General features: G+C 37.4%; 1 protein-coding gene across 1 annotated transcript in view; it reads left to right on the forward strand.

Moving 5' to 3' along the window:
* The window catches only part of LOC126184039 (uncharacterized), a 497,397-nt gene that overhangs the window by 325,277 nt on the left and 149,552 nt on the right, over nt 1-22,568 (forward strand). The window contains exons 4-9 of the mRNA XM_049926396.1: nt 2,174-2,439; nt 4,547-4,819; nt 4,980-5,202; nt 8,971-9,206; nt 18,755-18,871; nt 19,345-19,569. Coding sequence (XP_049782353.1) covers nt 2,174-2,439; nt 4,547-4,819; nt 4,980-5,202; nt 8,971-9,206; nt 18,755-18,871; nt 19,345-19,569 — 1,340 coding nt within the window. The remainder of the gene's footprint in view (nt 1-2,173; nt 2,440-4,546; nt 4,820-4,979; nt 5,203-8,970; nt 9,207-18,754; nt 18,872-19,344; nt 19,570-22,568) is intronic.

Below are 22,568 nucleotides of genomic sequence, written 5' to 3' on the forward strand. Positions count from 1 at the left end.
AGTATATGGAGGAACATTGACGGCGTGGTGGTATTATTTTTCTCCTTCCAGTTCCTTTTCTGGATGATCTGGGGGATAAATGTCTGTTCGTAAGCCCCTGTGTAAGCCCTAATTCATTTCATGTTTTGTGCTTACTGTAGTGTCCCACTTTGAAGGTCTTTGAGAACTTCTTCAATGCTTCCACACATCATAAACAAACCCATAATGAAACACACAGTTCTTATCTAAATTTTGCCTGCCATTTCCTTCATTGCAATTTGGTTAGTGACCCAGATAGTCAAACAGTGCCCAAGAATCGGCTGTTTTAAAATTTCATTAACAATTTCTTTCAAAGAGGAATCGCGCTTCCTTTGGATTGTTTGAATGAATCTGCTTGGAAAGTGCTGTCTCTCAGATGCGAAAGCTATCTCTTATTTCTTGTTATTATATGTGCTAATAACTCAGTATTTTTCTTCTGCTTAGTGCCACATGAAAAATGGTGCCACCATTTATCTTTTGTTGAAGGAATTCTCTCTCTTTTGTGCTTGTTACTTTTTTGATTTTAATGCATTTCTATTGTAATGATTGGAAAAACTTCATTGTTGTATGTTTTAAGTGGCTTGTGGTATTTAAAAGATTCCAGTAACATTTGTGGTATGACAGTAAAATTTATATGCATTGCATTCCCATAGTTGATCATCATTACGTTTGTGGTTTGTCAAGTTAATGCGAATTTTACCCCCATAATTTAACTTTAATTTAACTTAAAAGGGAAAGGGATTTTCAAATGGGAGTGTAATACTTAGTGTACTTTCAATTTGAGGTGTTTTTGTGTTTCTATGAGATACAATGTCTGATGAGTGGAATGTCATTTCAGGAGCATTTGAATTAAAATGAGACGGGCGGAAAAGTAGTAAGTAAACTGTTAATAATTTCAAAAATAATCTCCACAATTGTTAATAAGTTTATCCCATTGTAAGACAAGACAGTCAGTGCCTTCACAGGAAAATGTTTGTGGGTGCCTACAGAACCACAATTGTACCCATGGGTGCTCCTCTTTGTCTGAAGTAAATCAGTGAGCACAAATGTGTGTGTTCATGGCTCCAAAAATATGGAAATTGCATAGGGGGAGAGTGATATTATATAGAGGACGTGTAAAGGCTTCTAAGCGAAAATTCTGCAGCATCGTTGGAACAAGAGGCACGCCAGCTCTGGCAAAATCATTATGATATTTTTTTTTTTTTTGACTGCAAGGACCTACTGCTCATTGACTTCCTGCAACATGGCACCACAGTTAATGCACAGCAGAACATGAACACTTTGCAAAAATTAAAGCACACCATCAGGTCCAAAGGCCCTGGAATGTTGACGGACAGCATCATTCTGTTGTAGAATAATCCCCATCCACATGCTGCAAAGGTTGTTTTGTCTGCGCTGCAAAAGTTTCACTGGGGAGTCCTTACACGTCCTCCACACTGTGCCTCTCTCTCCCCGTGTGACATTCACATTTTTGGTTCCCTGAATAGAGACATTTGTGGCCATCAATTTGCTTCAGATGAAGTAGTGCATTCCAGGGTAAAATTGTGGTTCTATAAGTAATTGCAAACATTTTTCTATGGAGACATTGAGCACCTTGCCTCACAGTTGGACAAATGTATTAACAGTTATGGCAATTATGTCTGAAATAATAAAGTTTACTTACATTTTTCAATCTGTATCATACTCATTTATCTATAATTGTAGATGCTTGAGTAAGAATATTTAAAATCTTTTGAAAGATGAGAAAGCAAAAGCTTCACAGACCACTTCAGTTATTTGCTTAAATTTATTCAAACAATTGAAGCATTTGTGTTGTATGTATCTGAAATTGGAAAGCTCTTTCACATGAATAATAGTTGGTTTTTGACTATACTAACAGAAAATAACACCAATGTCTAGGAAATTAAAATATAGTGTTTTCTTTCTATGGATTGGTTTCTAATAGTTGAGGAAATATGTATGTACTTATTTGCATGCTGAAGTGCATCATACTTTAGTGATTAATTGTATAAAAGTGAGAAATATTTTGTGTGGAAATAAAGTGGAGGCATAGGTTTCAAGAAGTTTTGCACCTACTTTACATGTTAAATTTATTAGGACAAATGCTGACTACAATAAACTTACATTGGTAAAAAATGCTTTGTCTTTGTGATAGGTGTGGATAGCAGTAACAAAGACATCAGTAAATCGAGAAGCAGATCATCATCTTCATCATCATCTTCATCTGCCTCCTCATCAGAAAGTGAAGATACGCAGAGTGAGCAGAATAAAACAGCAGTTGAAAGAAAATTTTCAAATATGAGACGAAATATCCGTGAAGTGATGAGTGAAAGTCAACTTGATGAAGAGACTTTAGCAGCTCAACGCCAGGAAATGGAGAGGTTACGGAGAGTACAAGAACAGCAGCGTATTATTAGAGAGGTAATTATTTTTGCATTACTTACTTACATATTTATTACAGTGTTTATTAACCCTCTTTTTTTTTTTGTACCTCACAGGTTACAAAGAATTTCAGTTTTTACTGTCTGCATTTGCAGAAGCTTTCTGTCACCATTGACATTCACCACTTCAGTCTCATGTGAGTTACATCTTCTTCGATCTTCTACAGTTGTCTTAATTCTTTAGTTTCCTTGACCCCCCTCCCCTCTTCATTAGTTTTGTGCAAACTCTTTTCTATTGTCACTTAATAGATGGGCTACCACTCCTACTCTTACAGTGCTCTCAACCTCCATTTCCCCAACTGAGCCAGTGAGTGTACCGAGGTAGCTGGATTTGGTGATCTGCCCATTGGCGTATCATTAAATTTGATGATATACTTCTACTTGTTCTTGCTGATTACCAGTCTTTATATTTTCTGCAATTACCTCAGCTGCTTTTTTCTTCAGTTCTTATAATCACTCATTATGCTGCAAATTTAGTTTTTTGGGGGAGGCTATCAGACCATTCATGGATAACATGGTAGTCAGTTGCATCTGTTGCATGAGGCAGTTTGTGATGGTGAACTGATGTACTTTCTCTGACATCCTTCATACATGAGTGAAGATACACAACAAATAGCAACAAACTGCTAACACATAGAAAAATAAACTCCCATCAGATTTCCTGTCACAGAATCCCTTTATTTCTGGTATGTACTACTAGCAAAACAGTATAAAGCATTACTATCAACAAACTCCGCACGTTCTGCTCTAGGAACAGCAGCAAATCATATACTGTAGACTTTCATGGCCTTTGCTTACGTGAAATTGGTATTCTTGTAATTAGGCATTGGTGTAAGCCATCTTTTGTGCTTAATGGTGGATCTCATACTGCAGCAGATATCGTCAGAGGTTATGGACATGTCGTTATTTGATTCTCCAACCTAAACATGCTGAGCTAGTCGAAACAGTAAGGATAGCTGAGCAGGTTTATGTTGGTGACTCAGCTAACTACACATCCATTACCTGTGAGGATCTCTCCTGAGGTAGGAATGATACATTATACACAAAAATATACCTTAGACCCTTACCAATTTCTCAGAAAACTGATGTCACCAACAGTAGCAAATTTCTGTCTTCAACCTGGTTGGGAAAAATGGATAATGGTGAGTCTCTCTCATACTTTTTAATTAGGTTGTGAATGGATCACTGTTAGTGGAAACCATATCAGGCCTCATAGTGATTACTGTCCTTGCTCAACTCAGGTTTGAGGGTCACTGATAATATTTTTTCAGGCATTAATAATAACATTGAGCTTCCTTAGTATGAAAATGTTCCTACTAAATGGGATATGGGAAAGTGCGATACTTTTGGTAGTTGACCAAGTTTTGCATATTGTTGAACAAACTACTGCATATATATTTGTAGTGTTTTGTATGCAAACATAAGTGTAGGATTGAGATTGTGCTTGTATTTCTAAAACAAAATTGTAGCATTAACTAATAATATTAATGATAATTGTTGAAGTGCAGTTCAAACTAAGGAAACAAGATTGGAGGTGAAAAGAATGTCTGCAGAAGAGGCTACATACAGGACAAATTCTGACAGTTTCTGTAATACCGTGTGGATTGTAGGATTGTTATTAGGATAGAGTTGCTTAAAAATATCTGAAGGAAAGAATTCACATTGTTTGATAGATTTGTGTGGTCATTATTGATTACTTGGGAATGATCAATATTCTTAATGTAGGTTATGTAAGAAATACATAATTCTTCCCACAGAAAAGTACCACGACACTGCAGAAAACTAAAAAGTGATAAATCTTTGTTTTGTATGTATTTTTGAATATAGTTCATGACTTTTTTTTCCATTTTGTGATGACTAGGTGTTAAAAGTTCAGTTATGGTTCATATGTGGTTTCTAACCACTTCAGGGAAAGTGTGTTAAAAGTGTGGTAACCTTTAGATTCATTGGTTCATAAATGATTTTTTTTTCACTTCTGTATTATGAGGATTGATTGTTCACTTTGTTTTTGAAGTAGGGGCTAGTTTTTAAATTCTGTTCCATTTCTCGAGTAACTTAGCCTTAATCTTGAATTTCATTACCCGAAGGTTCAGCGCCAAATTGTGCTTAATCGCCAAAACAATAAGACTCAGACAAGAGTTATTTCACTACTTCAAGGCAACACATCACTGTTGAGACAAACATCGTCCAGTTCAAGTACAAGTACGACAACCAGCAGCAGCAGTGGCAGCACACAATTGCGGCTTCCTAGTACTGTCCTGGTCAAGCTTGCTTCCCAACAGTCTGGATCGGGCTCCATTCTCTCCACCTCCAGTTCTGGATCTGCCAGTAGCTCACAAACTGCTACTGCAACGAAGAAGGTTGGTTGTTTATGTTCAGTAAGCTACATTAGTAAAATAATAATCTACCAGTTATGTGACTGAGTCTAGACTTTGATATGCATTGTGTAGTCTTACTGTCCTCTAAATCTAGTCATCTCGACGTCTACAAGGGTTTCATTAATCAGAGCAATGACTTCAGGTTTATGAATTGCTGCGAGTGCACAAAGAAGCAACGGCAGCAGGATCTCGTGCAATGTCTCGCAGCAGCTCACGTGCACCCGTACATATGATGACACCCTCAGTGTCTATTGCACCTGTCGTGTCGGGCCGGCAGCAGTCAGGAACTGACACAGAGGCTGATGATGATTCAGATCGTGAGGAGACAGCTATACGCAAGGTCTCTGGCAAACCGAAAGGTAAAGGTGAGTGTTGTGTCAACATTTGTTTATAAACTAGATCTGTGCATTTCAGAAAAGAATATATATTAATAAGGTTATACAAATCGTCAATTACATTTTTACTTTGATTTCAGAAGCCTTTGTCCTTTTGACAGCTTATTTGATTGAAATGCATTAAGATTATTTTAGGAACATATTATGTGATTGAGGACTCACCAGCATGTAGTTGATCAGCATCAATATTCTCCTTCCAAAATGAAGTATTTGTGGGGTGGTCACTCAACCTGGAAACCAGGAAAACTGGGAAATACCAAAGAATTGTAAATCAGGGCTTTTTCACATATTTCTGGGATTTTAGTTTGTAGTTTTAGAAAACGTGCTTTTGTAATTTCATATAGATCTCGTGTAAAAGATGCTAAACAATGTTCACGTTACATGGCTCATCAAGACAGATTTTTCTGAGTGGCAAATGAAAATACTCTGTGCATGTGAGCCTTCCAACCATATCACATCATGTGAAGCAAAGTATTTGCTCTGCAGTGTGGCTGGCATCTGTTAATTTTTTGAACCAGGTGACATGACAGTATGCCCAATTTATGCACTTTGCAAAACTTTTCTTAGTGGTCTGTGCTTCATTATTTCACATCACCATTTTCTTTTCAGTCTATGTTGAAAGATAAGTTTCGAATTTCAGTTTTTTTTTTTTTTTTGTGTACTTGGTAAAGTGACTTTGGAATACTGGAAAAAAATGGGTCTGTGTGAGATATCTCAGGTTACAGTGCTTTTAACCATTGGTACCTGTGGATTACACACACTACATAATACTTTTAAAGAAGGCTTTCAAAACACTGCTTGGAATACAACAGAGTTTTTATGAGTATCATATTATTTATTCTAGGATCTGTCAGCAAGAAGAACTGATTAAATTAACTCTACTGGTTCCAAAACGTTTCCATTTAGGTTGTGCTCAGTGAAGTGGCTGGAAATGTAAATGTAGCTGAGTGAGCTATTTCTATCTTGTCAAATTTATCAGTGTCTGTTACAGATGTTCAGAATCAAAAAGTGTTAGAGACTAGTCATAGTTTTATACTAGTTTCCGAGCACATCCAAGTTAAATTACTTGCCACAAAATTCACACTTTTTATATCTGTTGCTTCACACCTTGAACCATTTTTAAGAGAATTCCAAACAGATTTGTCATTAGCTTCATTTCTTTATGGTGTATTGGCAAATGTTGTGAAGATTTTTATGGAATGTATCATAAAAGAAAGTGTTTTGAACAGCATATCTTCTTTCCTGTCAACTGACCTGACACAGAAAGATAATTTCATTCCTTCAAAAAGTAAAATAAGGTTAAAGGCATCACTAATTTACATATGCTGCAGTTCCGAATTAACCGTTTGACCTATATGAAGATACCATTACAGAAGTTAATGTAGAAGTCACCATTAAAATTTCGTCTGATGAAGGCAGTCTCATTTTTAGATCCAAATTTGATGGCATTCAAATCAGCAGAAGCAAACACTCATTTAACTTACATCTTCGACTTCTGTTTGAGGAAAAATGGCTTTCTGGAATGCAGGCTGCTAATGCTAAGCAAAGAGTTTTTTCACTACCAAGAACAAAAGAAGAAATGCCCCTGCACAAACGAAAGGAAAGTAGACTGGATCATCACTGGATCAAACTTTTAAGCTCATTTGGAGAAGAGGAATTTTCTGATTTCAGATCTTTGGCTAGATATATCTGTAGTTGCTCATGAGCGTGCATCATTGGGACGGGCTTTTTTTGTGAATTCAGAATGCATCATAGAACATGAACAATCAGCATGTTTTCTTTTTCAACAGCATCATGTCTTGGTGCTATTATTTCCTCCGGAGGGATAGCAAAAGTTGAAATAATGCAATGATTGATACATGCAGTGAAAAATGCTCATTCTCATTGTGTGGAGTCACTGGAACACGATATAAAAAAGAGAACAAAAAACGGAAGAAATTAAATTTCTTACAATGAAAAAGTTATAGGTATTTGCAGACACTGAAAGGGAAGTGGCATTTACTGAAGAGTAATTTTAAAATAGTGTTAAAGTTTTTCTTTAAATCAGTGTATGGAGAAGATTATATACACATAACAGAGTTAAATGTGTGTTAATGTGACTAGTATATTGTTCCATTGAATATTCATTTGTATAACCGTAAAATATAAGGAATTACACTTTCCACATCATCAAACTTGGGATTCAGTTTATTAAATACCAATTCACAAGAAGTCTTCCATAAAGTGTGTGAATTTTGATCAGCTCTGCTGTTATGGCAGTCTTGTAATTCATCTGTTTTGTGAAGACAGTGCTCCATATCTTCTGTGGAAGGCATTTTGTGCCAATAAAAATGATAGTGATACCATTTACCTAATATGACATTATGATTTGTAAAACTAGTTGAGAAATAGAGCTGAAAGTTTGTTGCACATTTTTCATGTAATGTAAATGAAAAAACCGTCAATTAAAGTAACACCAAAGTGGGTGGTGATGTTTTTGTTGATGCCCTTTCTAAGCACTTTACAAGACCGTATTTCTCTGTTTTACACTTTGCCCTGTCTTGCAAACACGCAGACAAAGGTACAGGTATTAATGTTATTGTTAATAGCAATATTACATTGTAAATATTAAAAGATAAAATTATATTAAAATTTATTTCTGAAAGTCAACTAAACTGTAATAGTATCAATTTACTACCTAAAGCGACAGATGAACATTAGTGTGGTACCGGAACTTGAATCTGAATTTAATCTGAATTTCTTGCTTATCACATGCTCAGATAGCCTAAGTGGTAAAGCAACCATTTGCGATAATGGGAAATCCGGGTTCGAGTCCCAGTCCGGGGCTGTTTTCATATGTTGTTTTAAGCAGTACATCTATACATGTTACAGTTACGTTGAATTTCAGGAACAAATTTCAATATTTGAAACCGTTGTTCATCATCAAATATAAATCTAAAATTATATTAATAATATACATTTGTTTTTATCGTGCATCATGCATCATGCATTGTGCACTCATTTTCATTTCCAGCATTTCTAACTCTTCAGGTCCAAAATAATTTTTTTTTCTAATTTTTTGGGAATAATATGATGAGAAATGAAACGAAAGACAAAGGTTTTGAAGTGTGTAAAATAGGTGCACCATATACATTTTCTGACATCTTTGTAATGTTTCTAATGGTGTTGCACCCAGTTAGATACTTACTGACTTCTTCTATCAACAATATATATTGCTAATAATACATAAAGTTTTAGCTAGAGTCTTTCTTTGTCTTGGGCTTTCCGACTATTAGGGTTTGAGCACTGGATGCCACAATACTGATCCCACCTGCTACAGGTGGGTGAATAAAGATTATTATTTGACCAGTGCTTAAATTTTTCTACCTGTTGTCCACATTAGGTTGCTGCTTCCCTCTTGTTCTCCAGTTACTACTCACCACCTGTTTGAGATATTACAGAAATGTTTTTGACAACTCGGGATTGAGTACAAATGTAATTAATGCAAAACCTAAGTCTGGTAAATATCAACATATATTGGTGCTTAAAATGAATGTTTCTGAGTATACTGTTCACAGAACAAGTTCTTCTATATTGTGTTAATGGCTATGTGTAGATTTATGTTTCAAGCTAATTCTGTAAATTTTGAAGGAAAGGTAGTTGTTACTCTCTGATTACCAAGTGACTTGCACATTTTTTGTGCAGTAATCCTTTTGTTCCGCAAGTAATGAGAAATTAATCAAAAGATCTTATTTTCAGATGTTGTTACAATCAGCAGCAGCAGTGATGATGATGATTGCATATTACTATCAGAACCTTCCAGTGGAGATGAAGCAGATCCTGTGGATGATCCTACTAACTCAGGAATGCATACAAATGACCTTTACAATGTTCCTGATGAACAAGGCCGTGTTCTTGTGAATGTGGGGCATCCTTCTACTGAGCCAGATATTTTCCTGGCACCGCAGATTGCCAGAGTCATCAAACCACATCAGGTGTGCAGCTCCAAACCATCTTTGGTTGTTTTATAGCACGTATATGTAAAAAGTATTCGGGAATATTAATTGCTGAAAGTTAGACATGCTTTTCTGTTTATTTAGAATTCTTTTAAAGATAATTAATCAGTAGAATTGTGAGAAACGGAATGTTGTTGGTGAAATGTACGTCACATGAGAATTTGTGAATGTGTGCTTAGAAGGGGACATTGGAACGTTGTTTCATCTTTGAATATCTTCGTTACTCAAGGATATTATAATAAAATGAGCATCTGCTCTAGAATAACACTACCAAAACATTCTTATGATACTTGTAGAGTATGAGTTCGTTTACAAACTGCGAATGAGATTGTACAACAGCTATACGATTTACTAGTAACATGTGAAAATTTATGTTGTACCAGAACTTGAACTCAAATTTCCCACTTTAAGCGAGCAATCGATTTGAGTGCCTTGACCATCCGAGCATGCCTCCAGGACCGACCCAAACTTCCATATTTCCTACCCATAATGCTCACACACAAATAGTGTGAGTTTCACACACAGATAGACATTATTTTGCTCATCATATTGCCTTGCTTGGCACGAAATACAGTAGGGCAGTGTCTGTATTTTACGGTGTTTGTGTAGTTCACTGCAATCTTCCTTTGGACATGCATGTATGAACATTGCATCAATCTCTACAGACACTGTAAAATTCAGACACTGCCCTACTGTACTTAAAAAGCAGTTTTAAAACCAACTTTCAGATGCCCATGCAGTAGAACACTCTGTTTCCAAACCAACTTTTAATAAATTCACAGCAAATGTTTGTATCATCAAAATAAAATCATCACATAAACAAACAAGATTCACAAATAATTCAAAAGTTGTTTTTATAGCAAAACTGCTTACAGTTAAGTGCACACAAAAAACCTTCAGTAAAGGTCATATAAGACACTGTTAATCTCTTACCCTGTTTCTTACAGAATTGCTAAATGCAAAGAACTCCATGTAACAGGGAAAACTATTACCTTTCATGCAGCTATTGACACAATATTGACAATGTTTAATAACACTTCTTCCAACAGTAAAATGAATATACCATTCTCCTATGACAGTCAGTGCAAGATTTTCATTGTTTTCAGAAGATTTATGTCAGCTGTTGACTTAGAAGTTAAGCAACAGTTGCTGTCGCTTTAAAGTACATGAGGTGACATGTTCTTAATTACATTCTTTTGATAAGACATTTGTTTTACTTATGAGAGCTGTGTGTGAAGACAGTTTTCGTTCTGTTGGTCTACCCCAAAAACAACTGCTGAAACAGTTTTATGTACTTTCAATACAGAAAGTCCAATATTTTGGGATAAATATATTGGAATTTGTGTAGATAGTGGTCACACAGTATCTTTGGTTTGTACTGGTTACAACTAAACGACAAAGCTGTGGCTCAGGAAACTTTTAAGCACTCGCTGTATGATGAATTGGAAGGCTTTTTCAGCAAAAGAACTCGGTTAATCCATACATGAAGGGATACAGACTAGGGAGAGGTTTGTGAACACGAAACAAAGCTTCTGAAACTGGGAGTGTTTAAGATCCTGTTTGAGCAAGTGGGTGTTAAATACATCACCTCCTTCTCCTCCGATTTTAGATACCTTTTCAAAAGGCAAGGTATTAAAGTGTGTTTGTGTTCAGGCAATGTGTGTTCTTTTTCATGAGGGGAAGACCACCCTGTAACAGTTTCAAGAATATTGATTTTTGATTAAAATGATCTATCTTACTACAACCTCAGCACGTAACTGTGTCGCTTTTGGGGGAAAAACATCTGTGTTCAAAATGACATTTTGGATATGTTCCCTACTCTTGTCCATTGTTTTCAGTGTATTTGAAAAATTGCTTTCCTGATCATCTAGTGGTGTTAAAAATTCATGATATTGGATTTCCGGTCTATTTCATTATTTTTCTTCGCCATTTTCCCCGTTTCTACACAGGGTCAGCATTGTTACACAGGTTTCGGTAATGTCAGTACAGTTGGATACAGGAAGTTCATTCTGACACTACCACTCCCCCCAGGGCAGAATTTGTGTACCCCATGTGTCTGCATCTAGAGTACATTTTGTGTTCAAGTGTGAGAATGTTTTCTAAATGTTTGTGTAGCGTGATATGAGGTGAGACAGGGCTACCAACTTAATGTTTACCTAGTTGGATGTGGAAAACTGCCTAAAAACTGCACCCAGGGTGGCCGGCTCACCAGCCCTCATCGATAATCTGTGTGACAGATTCGCTCTGGGGCAGACTTGTCTCCCCGAAGTCTACAAATATGTTATTTTGTTGCTCCACATATTAGCTAGAAAATGTTTCTGACTACATCTATGAACATATGTGCCAAACAACTGATAATTTTTAATGACTGACCCCCCCCCCCCCACACACACACACAATGTACTCAGTCAAGTGTAAGTGTGGGCAGGAGTTGTAGATTCAGAAAGCTTGGGAACCTCTGCCATATTGGGAATCTTCCACCAACAGTTAACATCAGTAGAGCAGATGCTCTGCCAAAGTATTGCAAAGTTTAATTGGCACTATTAGACCCTCATAAACATTTATTATGCTGACAAAATCGTAAACAACACACTGATAATTTGCGTTATAGTCTTTTAAAAGACAAGCTAAAATCAATCGGTTCCTGTCCATAAAATATTTTTGTTGAGTTTTATTTTTAGAAAGTTCCAGTTCTTTGCGTCATCCAATCTCAGCTTCCACAAGCCTGTTCAAAATCACCAGGAGATCTAGTGCATGCAGGAGAAAGTGTTCACGAGGAATAGAATATTGTGGAGTCTTCTTTTTGGTACACTCCACTCTTCCTGTAATGGGGTTTACTATTTTGGACGATATTTAAATTGAGGGTTATCTTTTTAATAATGGATTATTAACCATTTCATTGTCAATTTTATTTTTCTGTTGAGTACTTTTCTACTGTAGCTACTTCTTGGTATGACCTAATATTGTACATAATTTCAGGGCTGCAGTGGTACTGAGTCCTTGGGGGAAGTTGGGATATTTTTGTTCGAAATATATGCAGTCTAGTGGTAATATTTTGAGAAATATCAACTCTCACTTATGGCAAAATATAATCCACAAAGTATGGTAAACAAAATGCAATGTAAAAAAAGTCATGTATATAATAATGCAAAATAGTTGCTGGACATTGTGCATATGGTTCTCAATCTTGTCTCCATTTGTTGTTTGGAATACCTCACACATCTCCATCTGGTACTGCCTACAACTAGTTAGTGATCTCCAACATTTAATAAAAGTTTTGGAGGTGCAGTTCTTCAACCAGACATACTCTTGTTTTTGTGTAGGCATTGGCCTTAACCCTCATTATAATCTGCTCAGCAAGAGGAGTGAGATATTCTGCGAATCTAAAACAGAAATCATCAGAACCTTTTTTTTTTTAGAAAAGGCATTCCTTTACCATCTTTTGTGACACTGATAAAATTTGTGTATGTGTTGTTGACGTCATCTGCGATGTTGACACTACAAATAGTTTTAATATTGAATCCATCTTTACATAGTACTATGGAATTCTGTTCTAGCAATAATTTGTAACTACCTTGTGGTACATATTCGTCTCTCTCTGGTAGTGAAATGGTCAAGACTTTGATTCCATTAGGGTGCTTCTTACAGAGTTGTGCTCTGTGCTGGATTCAACAGGTAACTCCATCAGTAATTCGCTAGAGTTAGTACAAACCTTAGTGCAGGTGCTAGAGGCAAGCTTCTGTGGCTTAGTTAGTGGAAAATGAAAAGTTTAGATTAAAGGTCAAGTCCAGCATGCATTTTTAAAATATCAACCCTTGACAGACTGACTTTCACGTAACTTTCAGAACCAGAGTGTAAGTAATGTCCATATTTTGTACTAAATTTAGAAAAGAGGAAAACGGAAAGAGGAAAAGTGAGCAGTCACTGTAAATGAATTCAAGATTTCCTTGGAAACTGGAATTGAGCTCTTCTTGCTTCATGTAGACACATGATTAAAAGGGTAACAAAAAGCAGTACATTATGATCATAATGTCACACTTGTGTACAGTGCACAGTGCAGTGCCACAAAGATGCCGTTTGGACATTATTTTGCAGGGTAGAAGCCACAAATGCTTGGGAGCATGTCTGACACAGACCACAGTCTCAACATCATTGAGCGTATTATGAAGTGTTATTCCAATGCTTTGGAAAACATTCCAAGAGGAAGGAAGTATTCATTGTACGTATGTACAAGGTTGACTGAGTAACTGATGCACAGCTCGACTCATGTATGGTCTTACCTGACTGCCGAAATCCTATGATGCTAGCAATTTCATTGTCCTAATAGGCTCAGAAGTCACACTTTCCCAATAAACTGTGTATCTAATTTTCTGAGCAATGGTCTCTATGCGAGACACGTAATAAGGTGTGCCTCGTTTGTGACAATACAAACATGAGTCAGTTTGTTATGGAGTCAACAATACCAAGACTGGTCTGTGAATGAGTAGAAGAATATATATCTTTGTTAGTGTTCAGGAGAATCTTTTAATGCTCATAGGGTTAGTGTGATGTAATGCAACCAAATGTGTTAGAATGAAACTTCACGGGTTGGTAGGTTGTGTGATGTTATTTGAGTGATTACTAAATCAGTCAAATTTGTGAAGTACATGGCAGTATGTGCCCGCTTATAACTATGACGTTGCACATCCTCTGGCCTGGGTGTATGCACTGATTCAGTTGGGAAGGGTGTCTTAAAGCCATTGTATGATCTCATGAGGCAAGCTAGCTCACAGCTGTTATAATTGGCCCTTGATATAATAGATACAAGCAGTTGGACAGAGTTGACGTCCGAGCTGGTCCCGCATGTTCTAGTGACGAAAGATTTGTGGATCTTGCTGGCCATGGGAGTACCTCAACATCACACGTACAGTTCACAGAGATATGTGCCATATGTAGACAAGCATTGTTTTGTTGAAAAAATGACACCAAAATACTGTCACATGAGAGGCAACACATGAGGATGCAGGATGTTTGTGATCTACTGTTGTGCTGTCGAAGTTCCCTCCGTCACTGCCAGCCATGACCTGAAGTCATAACCAATGGCTTCCCACATCATAATGCCAGGAGTAGCAGTGCTGTGCTTTGCAAAACATTGGAAGGGGGTCACTTTCATACTAGTTGATGACAGTCATCTGTGTAGTGCAGAACTGTGTTTCACCACTGAACACAATGTAACATCATGTGTTAGCAGTACTTCCTTCCCAGTCATGACATCACTTCAAATGCAGCAGTTTTTGTTATGGTGTTGACAGAAGAATACACATGGCATGGTAATTTCCTCATCCGGTGTTGCTAATCTTCGACCAGTTGTGCATGACAACACAGGTTGTTGCAGGGAAACCATTGCTGGTTCTCGGATGGCAATAGCAGATGTGAAGGGATTGTGATGTTCTTGGTACTCATTATGGTGATCATCCACTGTAGTGGTCAGACGTGACTGACCAGAAGCTTGACAAGTATGCCTACCATCATATTCCCATGAAGTCTAATGCCAGGCCACTGTCATATCCAAATGCAGCAGAAATCTATATATTGCTAGATTAGATCAGCTGGCCAAATGGAAACCTGCAATGAGCCCCTTACAAAGACTGTCAGGTGCTTATATCGCTGTCTCACATGAGTGTATGGAATTTCAGTATCCTTCACGGTGATCACTCAACATCTGACACTGTTCACACCACTTATACTCCCTGCCACACCTGGTATTAACACTAAACACAAATAACTGTAATGCACTCTGGTGGCCGTTCTACCTGTCACAGAGAATTGCAACTCTGATCATTTACACAATCACCAGTTGTGTGTACGTGTACAAAGTTACCTCGACATCTGACAATGACCACAGGGTGCTTTATGTTTTTTGTCAGGCTGTGTACATTTACTCCCTAATGATATTTACAGTTAAAACAGTGAATTTAACATGAAGTGTGAAATTCCCAACCAGAATAATAAAAATGAAAGTAATACTCCATATATAGTACTCTTCTCGGGTATGCAGCAGGATAATGTAGTCATCTGGACACATTATTTCAATGGGCCCACTGGCTGCCATCTTCTGATAAGTATGCTGATGCACAATCTTGCTGGAACTGAGTTTCCAATAGAATCGGTGCAATGCTTCCCTTGAGTGCATGTGAACTAGTAGCCCACCAGTGGAAGAAATAGGCAGACGATACATCACTAGCAGATTACTAATTAAAGGAACCTGCTGGTCTAAATGAAGACCGTTTTTGTTTAATATCCAATAAAATTGGTTTCAGCATCTACAATTGCATCTACATCGATACTCTGCAAGCCACTGTATGGTGCATGGTGAAGGGTACCCTGTACCACTACTAGTCATTTCCTTTCCTGTTCCACTCTCAGATAGAGTGAGGGAAAAACAACTGTTTGTACACCTCCATATGAGCCATAATTTCTCGTATCTTATCTTTGTGGTCCTTACATGCAATGTGTTAGTGGCAATAGAATCGTTTGCAAATCGGCTTCAAGTGCCTCGTCTTAACAATTTTCTCAATAGTATTTCTCGAAAAGAATGTCGCCTTCTCTCCGAGGATTCCCATTTGAGTTCCTGAAGCATCTCTGTAACATTTGTGGTTTGTTCAAACCTACTGGTAACAAATCTAGCAACCTGCTTCTGGATTGCTTTGACATCTTCCTTCAATCCGACCTGGTACAGATCCCAAATACTCAAGCACTACTCAAGAATAGGTCACACCAGCATCCTATATGGGATCTTCTTTACAGGTGAACCACTCTTTCCTAAAATTCTCCCAATAAACCGAATTCAACCATTTGCCTTCCCTACCACAGTTCTCACAAGCTTGTTCCACCTCATACTGCTTTGCAGCGTTACGCCCAGATATTTAAATGACTTGACACTGTCAAGCAGTACACTAGCAATACTGTATCCGAACATTCAGGTTTGACCTTCCTATTTTTCCACATTTAGGGCTTGCTGCCATTCATCACACCAACTGGAAATTTTGCCTAAGTCGTCTTGTACCTTCCTACAGTCACTCAACTTCAACACCTTACCGTACACTGTGGCATCACCAGCAAAAAACTGCAGATTGCTGCCCACCCCGTCTGCCAAATCATTTATATATATATGCAGCAGTCCTATCATACTTCCCTGGGGCACTCCTGACAGTACCCTTATCCCCAAAGATCCATCGCCATCGAGGACAACATACTGGATTCTGTAGTTTAAGAAGCTACTCACATATCTGTGAATTTATTCTATATGTTTCCAGAATGAGATTTTCACTCTGCAGCGGAGTGTGCGCTGATATGAAACATCCTGGCAGATTAAAACTGTGTGCCCGACCGAGACTCGAACTCGGGACCTTGGCTGTGAGGGACCTTGACCCCCAGGCTGTGGCTAAGCCATGTCTCTGCAGTATCCTTTCTTTCAGGAGTGCTAGTTCTGCAAGGTTCGCAGGAGAGCTTCTGTAAAGTTTGGAAGGTAGGAGACGAGATACTGGCAGAAGTAAAGCTGTGAGTACCGGGCATGAGTCGTGGTTCAGTAGCTCAGATGGTAGAGCACTTGCCTGCGAAAGGCAAAGGTCCCGAGTTCGAGTCTCGGTCGGGCACAGTTTTAATCTGCCAGGAAGTTTCTTATTCTATACGCTCATACCTTTGTTAGCAGCCTGCAGTGGGGCACCGTCTTGAATGCTTTCCGGAAATGTAGAAATATGCAAGCTGCCTGTTGCCCTTCATCCTGCAGTATCTCATGTGAGAAAAGAGCAAGCTGAGTTTTCCTCGAGCAATGCTTTCTAAAACCATGCTGATTGGTGGACATAAGCTTCTCAGCCTTAAGAAAGTTTATCATATTCGAACTAAGAATATGTTCAAGGATTCTGCAGCAAAATGAAGTTAGGGATATTGTTCTGTCTTACTTAAAGAGAAACTCTTATTACTGTTAATAATATTATCAGATAATTGAATTTCGATAGATTCCCTTAGAACACACTCCCAATAGTGGGAAGCAGGAGCGATCATTTACGTCCCATTACACATTGTCTCATGTTCCTCATTAAGACAGTGTTCTGCCACTGCAGATTTCTCTTGCTGGAATAAACGAGTGTGGCAGTGGTGTTCTACACATCAGTCTTGAATAGTGGGGATAATTTGGCAAATATAAGCCATCCCACAATGACAAGGTAGTTTGTGTACTCCAGATTTCCTCTGTCCCAAGTCATCCTTTACTGATCGAAAAAGGACTCTTATCATAGCTGATGGCATAAAAACACCTTCGATGCCATATCTTCTTAAAACTCTAGAAATTTTTGAGGATATAATCTCAGCAAACATTAAAATCTGTTGCTATCTTGCCTTTTACTTGTTCCTCCTACTAGTGCTCTACTATTTCACTTACGCTTGATGGCAGCAGTTTTGCTGCTTGCGCATGCAAGGTGTGCCAACTGTGGTGTATAAAGGAGCCACTGATCCTGTAGGAAACTCAGTTCCGGCGAGATTGTGCATCAGTGTACTGACTTGAAGATGGTGGCCAGTTGGTTCGTTGAAATATTGTGTCAAGATGACTAAAGTATCTGGCTGCATATCCAAGAAGAGTAGTCATTATGCTGAGAAAGTCTATGTAATAACAATATTCCATGTAGACTGTATATCCCTGTGTAGGGTTCATAGAGGAGTTCTGCATTCTGTTGCAAAGGTCTCTTAACAGGCTGTTGGCAGATACCAGGCAAAAAATTGTAAATCCCCAGATATTCAAAACCAAAGTAGTAATGTACCTTATTAGCTTTAACTTGGTAGAGGGGGAGTAAATTCCACTTAACACCAATGTTTCTATTAAATAGGCTGTAATTTTACCCACTGGACTCTTATTTGGCAGAATGACAGATTGAATCACCATCTGGCCAGTCATATGTAGGTTTTATGCAATGTTCCTAAACCAACCAAGGCATATTTTGTCAGAATGGTCCCTTTGAAAGGGCACAGCCCATTTCCTTCCCTAATCCAAGCTTGTGCTCTGTCTCTGATGACGTCATTGTTTGAGATGTTAAACATTAAGCTTCCATTGCATTCCTATTAATTTTACCAGTTGTGTGTAAAAGTACATAAGTTCTTATATGTAGTGTTAGATAAAAACAATAGCCAAATAATGTTAAAGTTATTGATTTTCTGGTTATGGAGTAATCTTGAAATAATTTACATAGTAGTGTGTGTGTGTGGGGGGGGGGGGGGGGGGAGGTAGGTATGTGCAAGCATGTTTTGCTACTAGTCATAATTGTTGTGTACTATACTTCATGGAAACAGGCTTCAATGGTTACTACTTTCAATTAATTTATAAATGGACTCATTCCATAAACAGCTGAATGACTAATCTGATCATTGAGGGCACATTGAACCCTAATCTTCCTTACATGCAAATGTGCTACACATCAGTCTGTACAGCATTCTTGTATTGCATCATGTTTCAGTTCATATAATTGTTATCAAATGCTCTTTTTCTCCTGTTTCAGATTGGTGGTGTGAGATTCTTGTATGACAATGTTGTTGAATCTCTTGATCGCTTTAATACATCAACTGGATTTGGTTGTATATTGGCACATTCAATGGGTCTTGGAAAGACATTACAGGTATATCTTCATCCTAATTTGCTCCATTTATAAATTTCACTATGTGTTGATTAACATTATTAATTCCAAATCTAAAACCTCTATGTAATGTGCTTTGCAATGCACAAATATATATTTGGAAAATTATAGTCACAGAAACACTTTTCCACATTGCAGATGGCATTATTTTTATGTGATTATGGTGGGCACTATCTGAGTGTGTTTTTTAGATTTCTTGAGAATATTTACAACAGCTTGTAAAATCGGAACACACATTTCTTTCCTCAAAGTGTTCACGATACCATCCTCAAACAACAATATATTGACTACTCTTCCTTGTACTTAAAAATGCAGTTTAAACGCTGCAATAAATAACTAATAGAATGAATGTGAATAGAAATAATATCTGGCAAAACCATGACATGATTTTAATTCAAATAGTCATACTAAAATGAATTATTATTCTTGAAAAACATTTTGCTTGTACATGGCAGGTGGTTTCATTCTGTGACGTATTCCTACGACACACTGATGCGCGAACAGTACTATGCATCATGCCAATTAATACTCTGCAAAACTGGTTGGCCGAGTTCAACATGTGGCTGCCAGAAAAGGATCCAGAAAATTCCCCGTTGGCTGTTCATGGAGAAGTTAGAACCAGAAACTTCCCGTTACATGTGCTGAATGACTCTCATAAATCAATGGTAGCTCGCAGCAAGGTGAGTTTTCATGACTGTTATTCTGGCCTGCTATGGATAACTTACTCTACTTTCAAACTGCAGTAACGTATTCAGATGGTAGCGGAGTGTGTGCCAGGTGAGTGATAAAATACAGGTAATCGGCTTACCAGTATATGTCGACAAAATGTAATGCTGTATTAATATCTGACTGTAATCAGTGGCAGAATCAGGTCTTTGTTTTCATTTCTTTGTCAGAATTTTTGAATTAAATTTCAAATTTTTGTATAATTTGAAGAAAAGATTATCATCCAGCGGCATCTATTATTTTGTGCTCATTATCAGCTTTGGTCATGTGAATAAACTATACTTTATAAATAATACTTTAACTTTGACATTCTGGTCCAAGCTGCAGTTATTTGCACATGAGGTATGCTTGCTTGTGTGAATGAATGTGTGTGTGGTTCTCTTTCTTTTTCTAATGAGGGCTGTGGCTGAAAGCTGATTTGTAAGTGTCTTTTAATTGTGCCTGTCAGCAACTTAACATGTCTGCTTTACAGTAAGTAGCAGTCTCTCTCTTCCTTACATTGTTAAATTATGTTTTAAACCATATATCTGCTGTATTGATGTTTCTGTAAAATATAAAGTTGGATTTCTGATGACAACACTGTTTCTCTGCCTATGACTATGGAGTAGCTTATTTTGATGTTACCCTGTTGTATGGACTTTGGTATTCTTTGCTGCGCTTTATAAAATGGGCATACCGTTTTTACATATTCCTACCAGTTGTGTATATCTTCAATCTAGTGAGGTCTGTATGGCATCTCTCGCGGCATGTTACTGTTTTTTCTGGTTTAGCCACTACCTCAAGCAAAAGTTGACTAATGTATGCAGTAGCATAACAGAAAAATGGTCATATTTTAACTTGAGAAATGTAGTTTGTTTACTGTTTTTAAGTTTTTCTTGTGCTCTACAGCTAATTGATTGGGACTGAGATTTTATTTTTGGTAGAATGTGCTATGGGTGACTTTGTGCTCAAATCTGATTATGTAATGGCTTCTGTGCTGGTCTGAGTCAGTCATTTTTTAAATAAGGTTAATTTCATTTCTTCTCTAGATGTTTGACAATGCACTGAAGTTATGTGTTGTGTAACTAGTATGATCTGGCTTACAAACACATGAAAACTGTAAACAGTGGACATACTTGTTTCACTATGTAGCATGCTGTACTAACCGTTTTGGTGCTTCCTCTGTCTGCTGCTGATTGTGAGCAATTACATTCTAGCAGTCTTCGCTGTCATAAGTAAGTTCACCTGTTTCCTGGATTTTACAGGTAGGCATTTTGTATTGGAATCATTCAACTTAATGATTATATTCCCTAGCTTTCATGCACATCATTGACGAAATTTCCCACATTCAGTGGGGCTGGGGGGGGAGGGGGGGGAGGAGATATTCGAAATGAACAAACAATATAAGCTGTAGTATTTAATCCAAACACCTCTGAACCATTGCGACAGAGTAAGCCCTAACAGGTTTTCAAAAATGTTATGTGAGCTGTTGGAGAGAGAACTTGCTGAACATGAATTTTAAGATTTCTTAGTTGTTTTTGTATAAAGATTATCTTCTGTAGCTATTTGCCTCATGATTTGATGAGCTTTTGTTCAAAAGTTGAAAAAGTAGTTGCAGTGTGTGTTGTTTCATCTGTAACAGGACTTCAGTGTATGCTTCATTGTCAAGTCGACTTGGATAGACGTGTGATTGATATATAGTGCAACATGCACTTTTACCAGCAAGTTGTCTTTCTCACATGTGTTATATATGAAAACTGATGCCAGTTTTTGAAATATTATGACATGAAGTTACACAATCCTACACTGCATACAGAAGTGGTTTTACATATGTAGCATAAAACTGCATATTCAGATTAATCCAAGCAATTGATGAAAATAAGGCCATTTGTAACTGCTGCTGATAATCTGTTTTCACATTCATTAGCGTGACTTGAAGCCCCTGTATATATGCTGCCATTTTTTTTTCAAACCTATGTCTTTTGAGGCTAGAGAGATGACATAATTGATAATCTTAATGTAGTTTGACTTCCAGCTTTGTAGTTAAGTTGTTTGTAATGAACTGTGAACAGAGCAATACCTGGTACTATGCATCTGTAAATATAATAAAGTAAATAAATAAAGCAAGGAAGTTTTTGTTCATTGTTATTTTGTCAGGCTCCGACTCAGTAATATTAATGAAATAACACAGTATAACTTTGCAAGCTAAATTGAGAGAGATTAGTTTAGCAGTATTGGTTATACATGAGAAAGATGACAATAGGCTTTTATCATTTTATCAGTTTGCAGAGTATGGAGAATGTTTTGGTAACTGTTGATGAGGCAGTCAAGAAAACCATAACTGTATTTATTCTGAAATATGTTGCAAGCATTTGACATTTTACTGTATTTACAGTGATGACAGATATCCAGCAGAGGCAAGATGTGTTATTACAGGGTGTATATGACCCAGGACAACCGGGAGATTCGGGAAAAACCCAGGAATTTTTTCATCCGGGAGAAAACTGGGAGAAACCTGGGAATTTTCCATTGTTTTTGTTTTCAGTTAAATTTTTGTAATTTTGACTGGTAAGAACCGATACTCTGACAAAGGATATTACTGTATTCTGCTACTGCAGAGTAATACTGCAGCAATAAAACATGAATGAGAGAAAAAACGAAAATAAAATTTAAATTGCAAAGGAAATGCACCATATAAAGCAACAAAACACAGTGCTCATACAAGCGTCTGCCAACAGCAAAAGGTGTCAAAGGCTTTAGGAAGACTATGCAATGCTTCATAAAAACAAATTGCTTCCGATGAGCGTGACTTCACAACTGTTTACATTAGATATGTATTAGCAGTTACGAGCGGAATATGCGCATCCGCAGTTGAGTAGTACCTTCTCCCACTTCTGGCTACAGAAATGTGGCTGTTAGCTGCGTAAGCAGTCACAGCAAGCAGTTAGATGCTACCGGGAAAATTTTACTGGAG

The sequence above is a fragment of the Schistocerca cancellata genome, chromosome 4 (assembly GCF_023864275.1).
Source record: "Schistocerca cancellata isolate TAMUIC-IGC-003103 chromosome 4, iqSchCanc2.1, whole genome shotgun sequence".
NCBI classification, from domain to species: domain Eukaryota; kingdom Metazoa; phylum Arthropoda; class Insecta; order Orthoptera; family Acrididae; genus Schistocerca; species Schistocerca cancellata.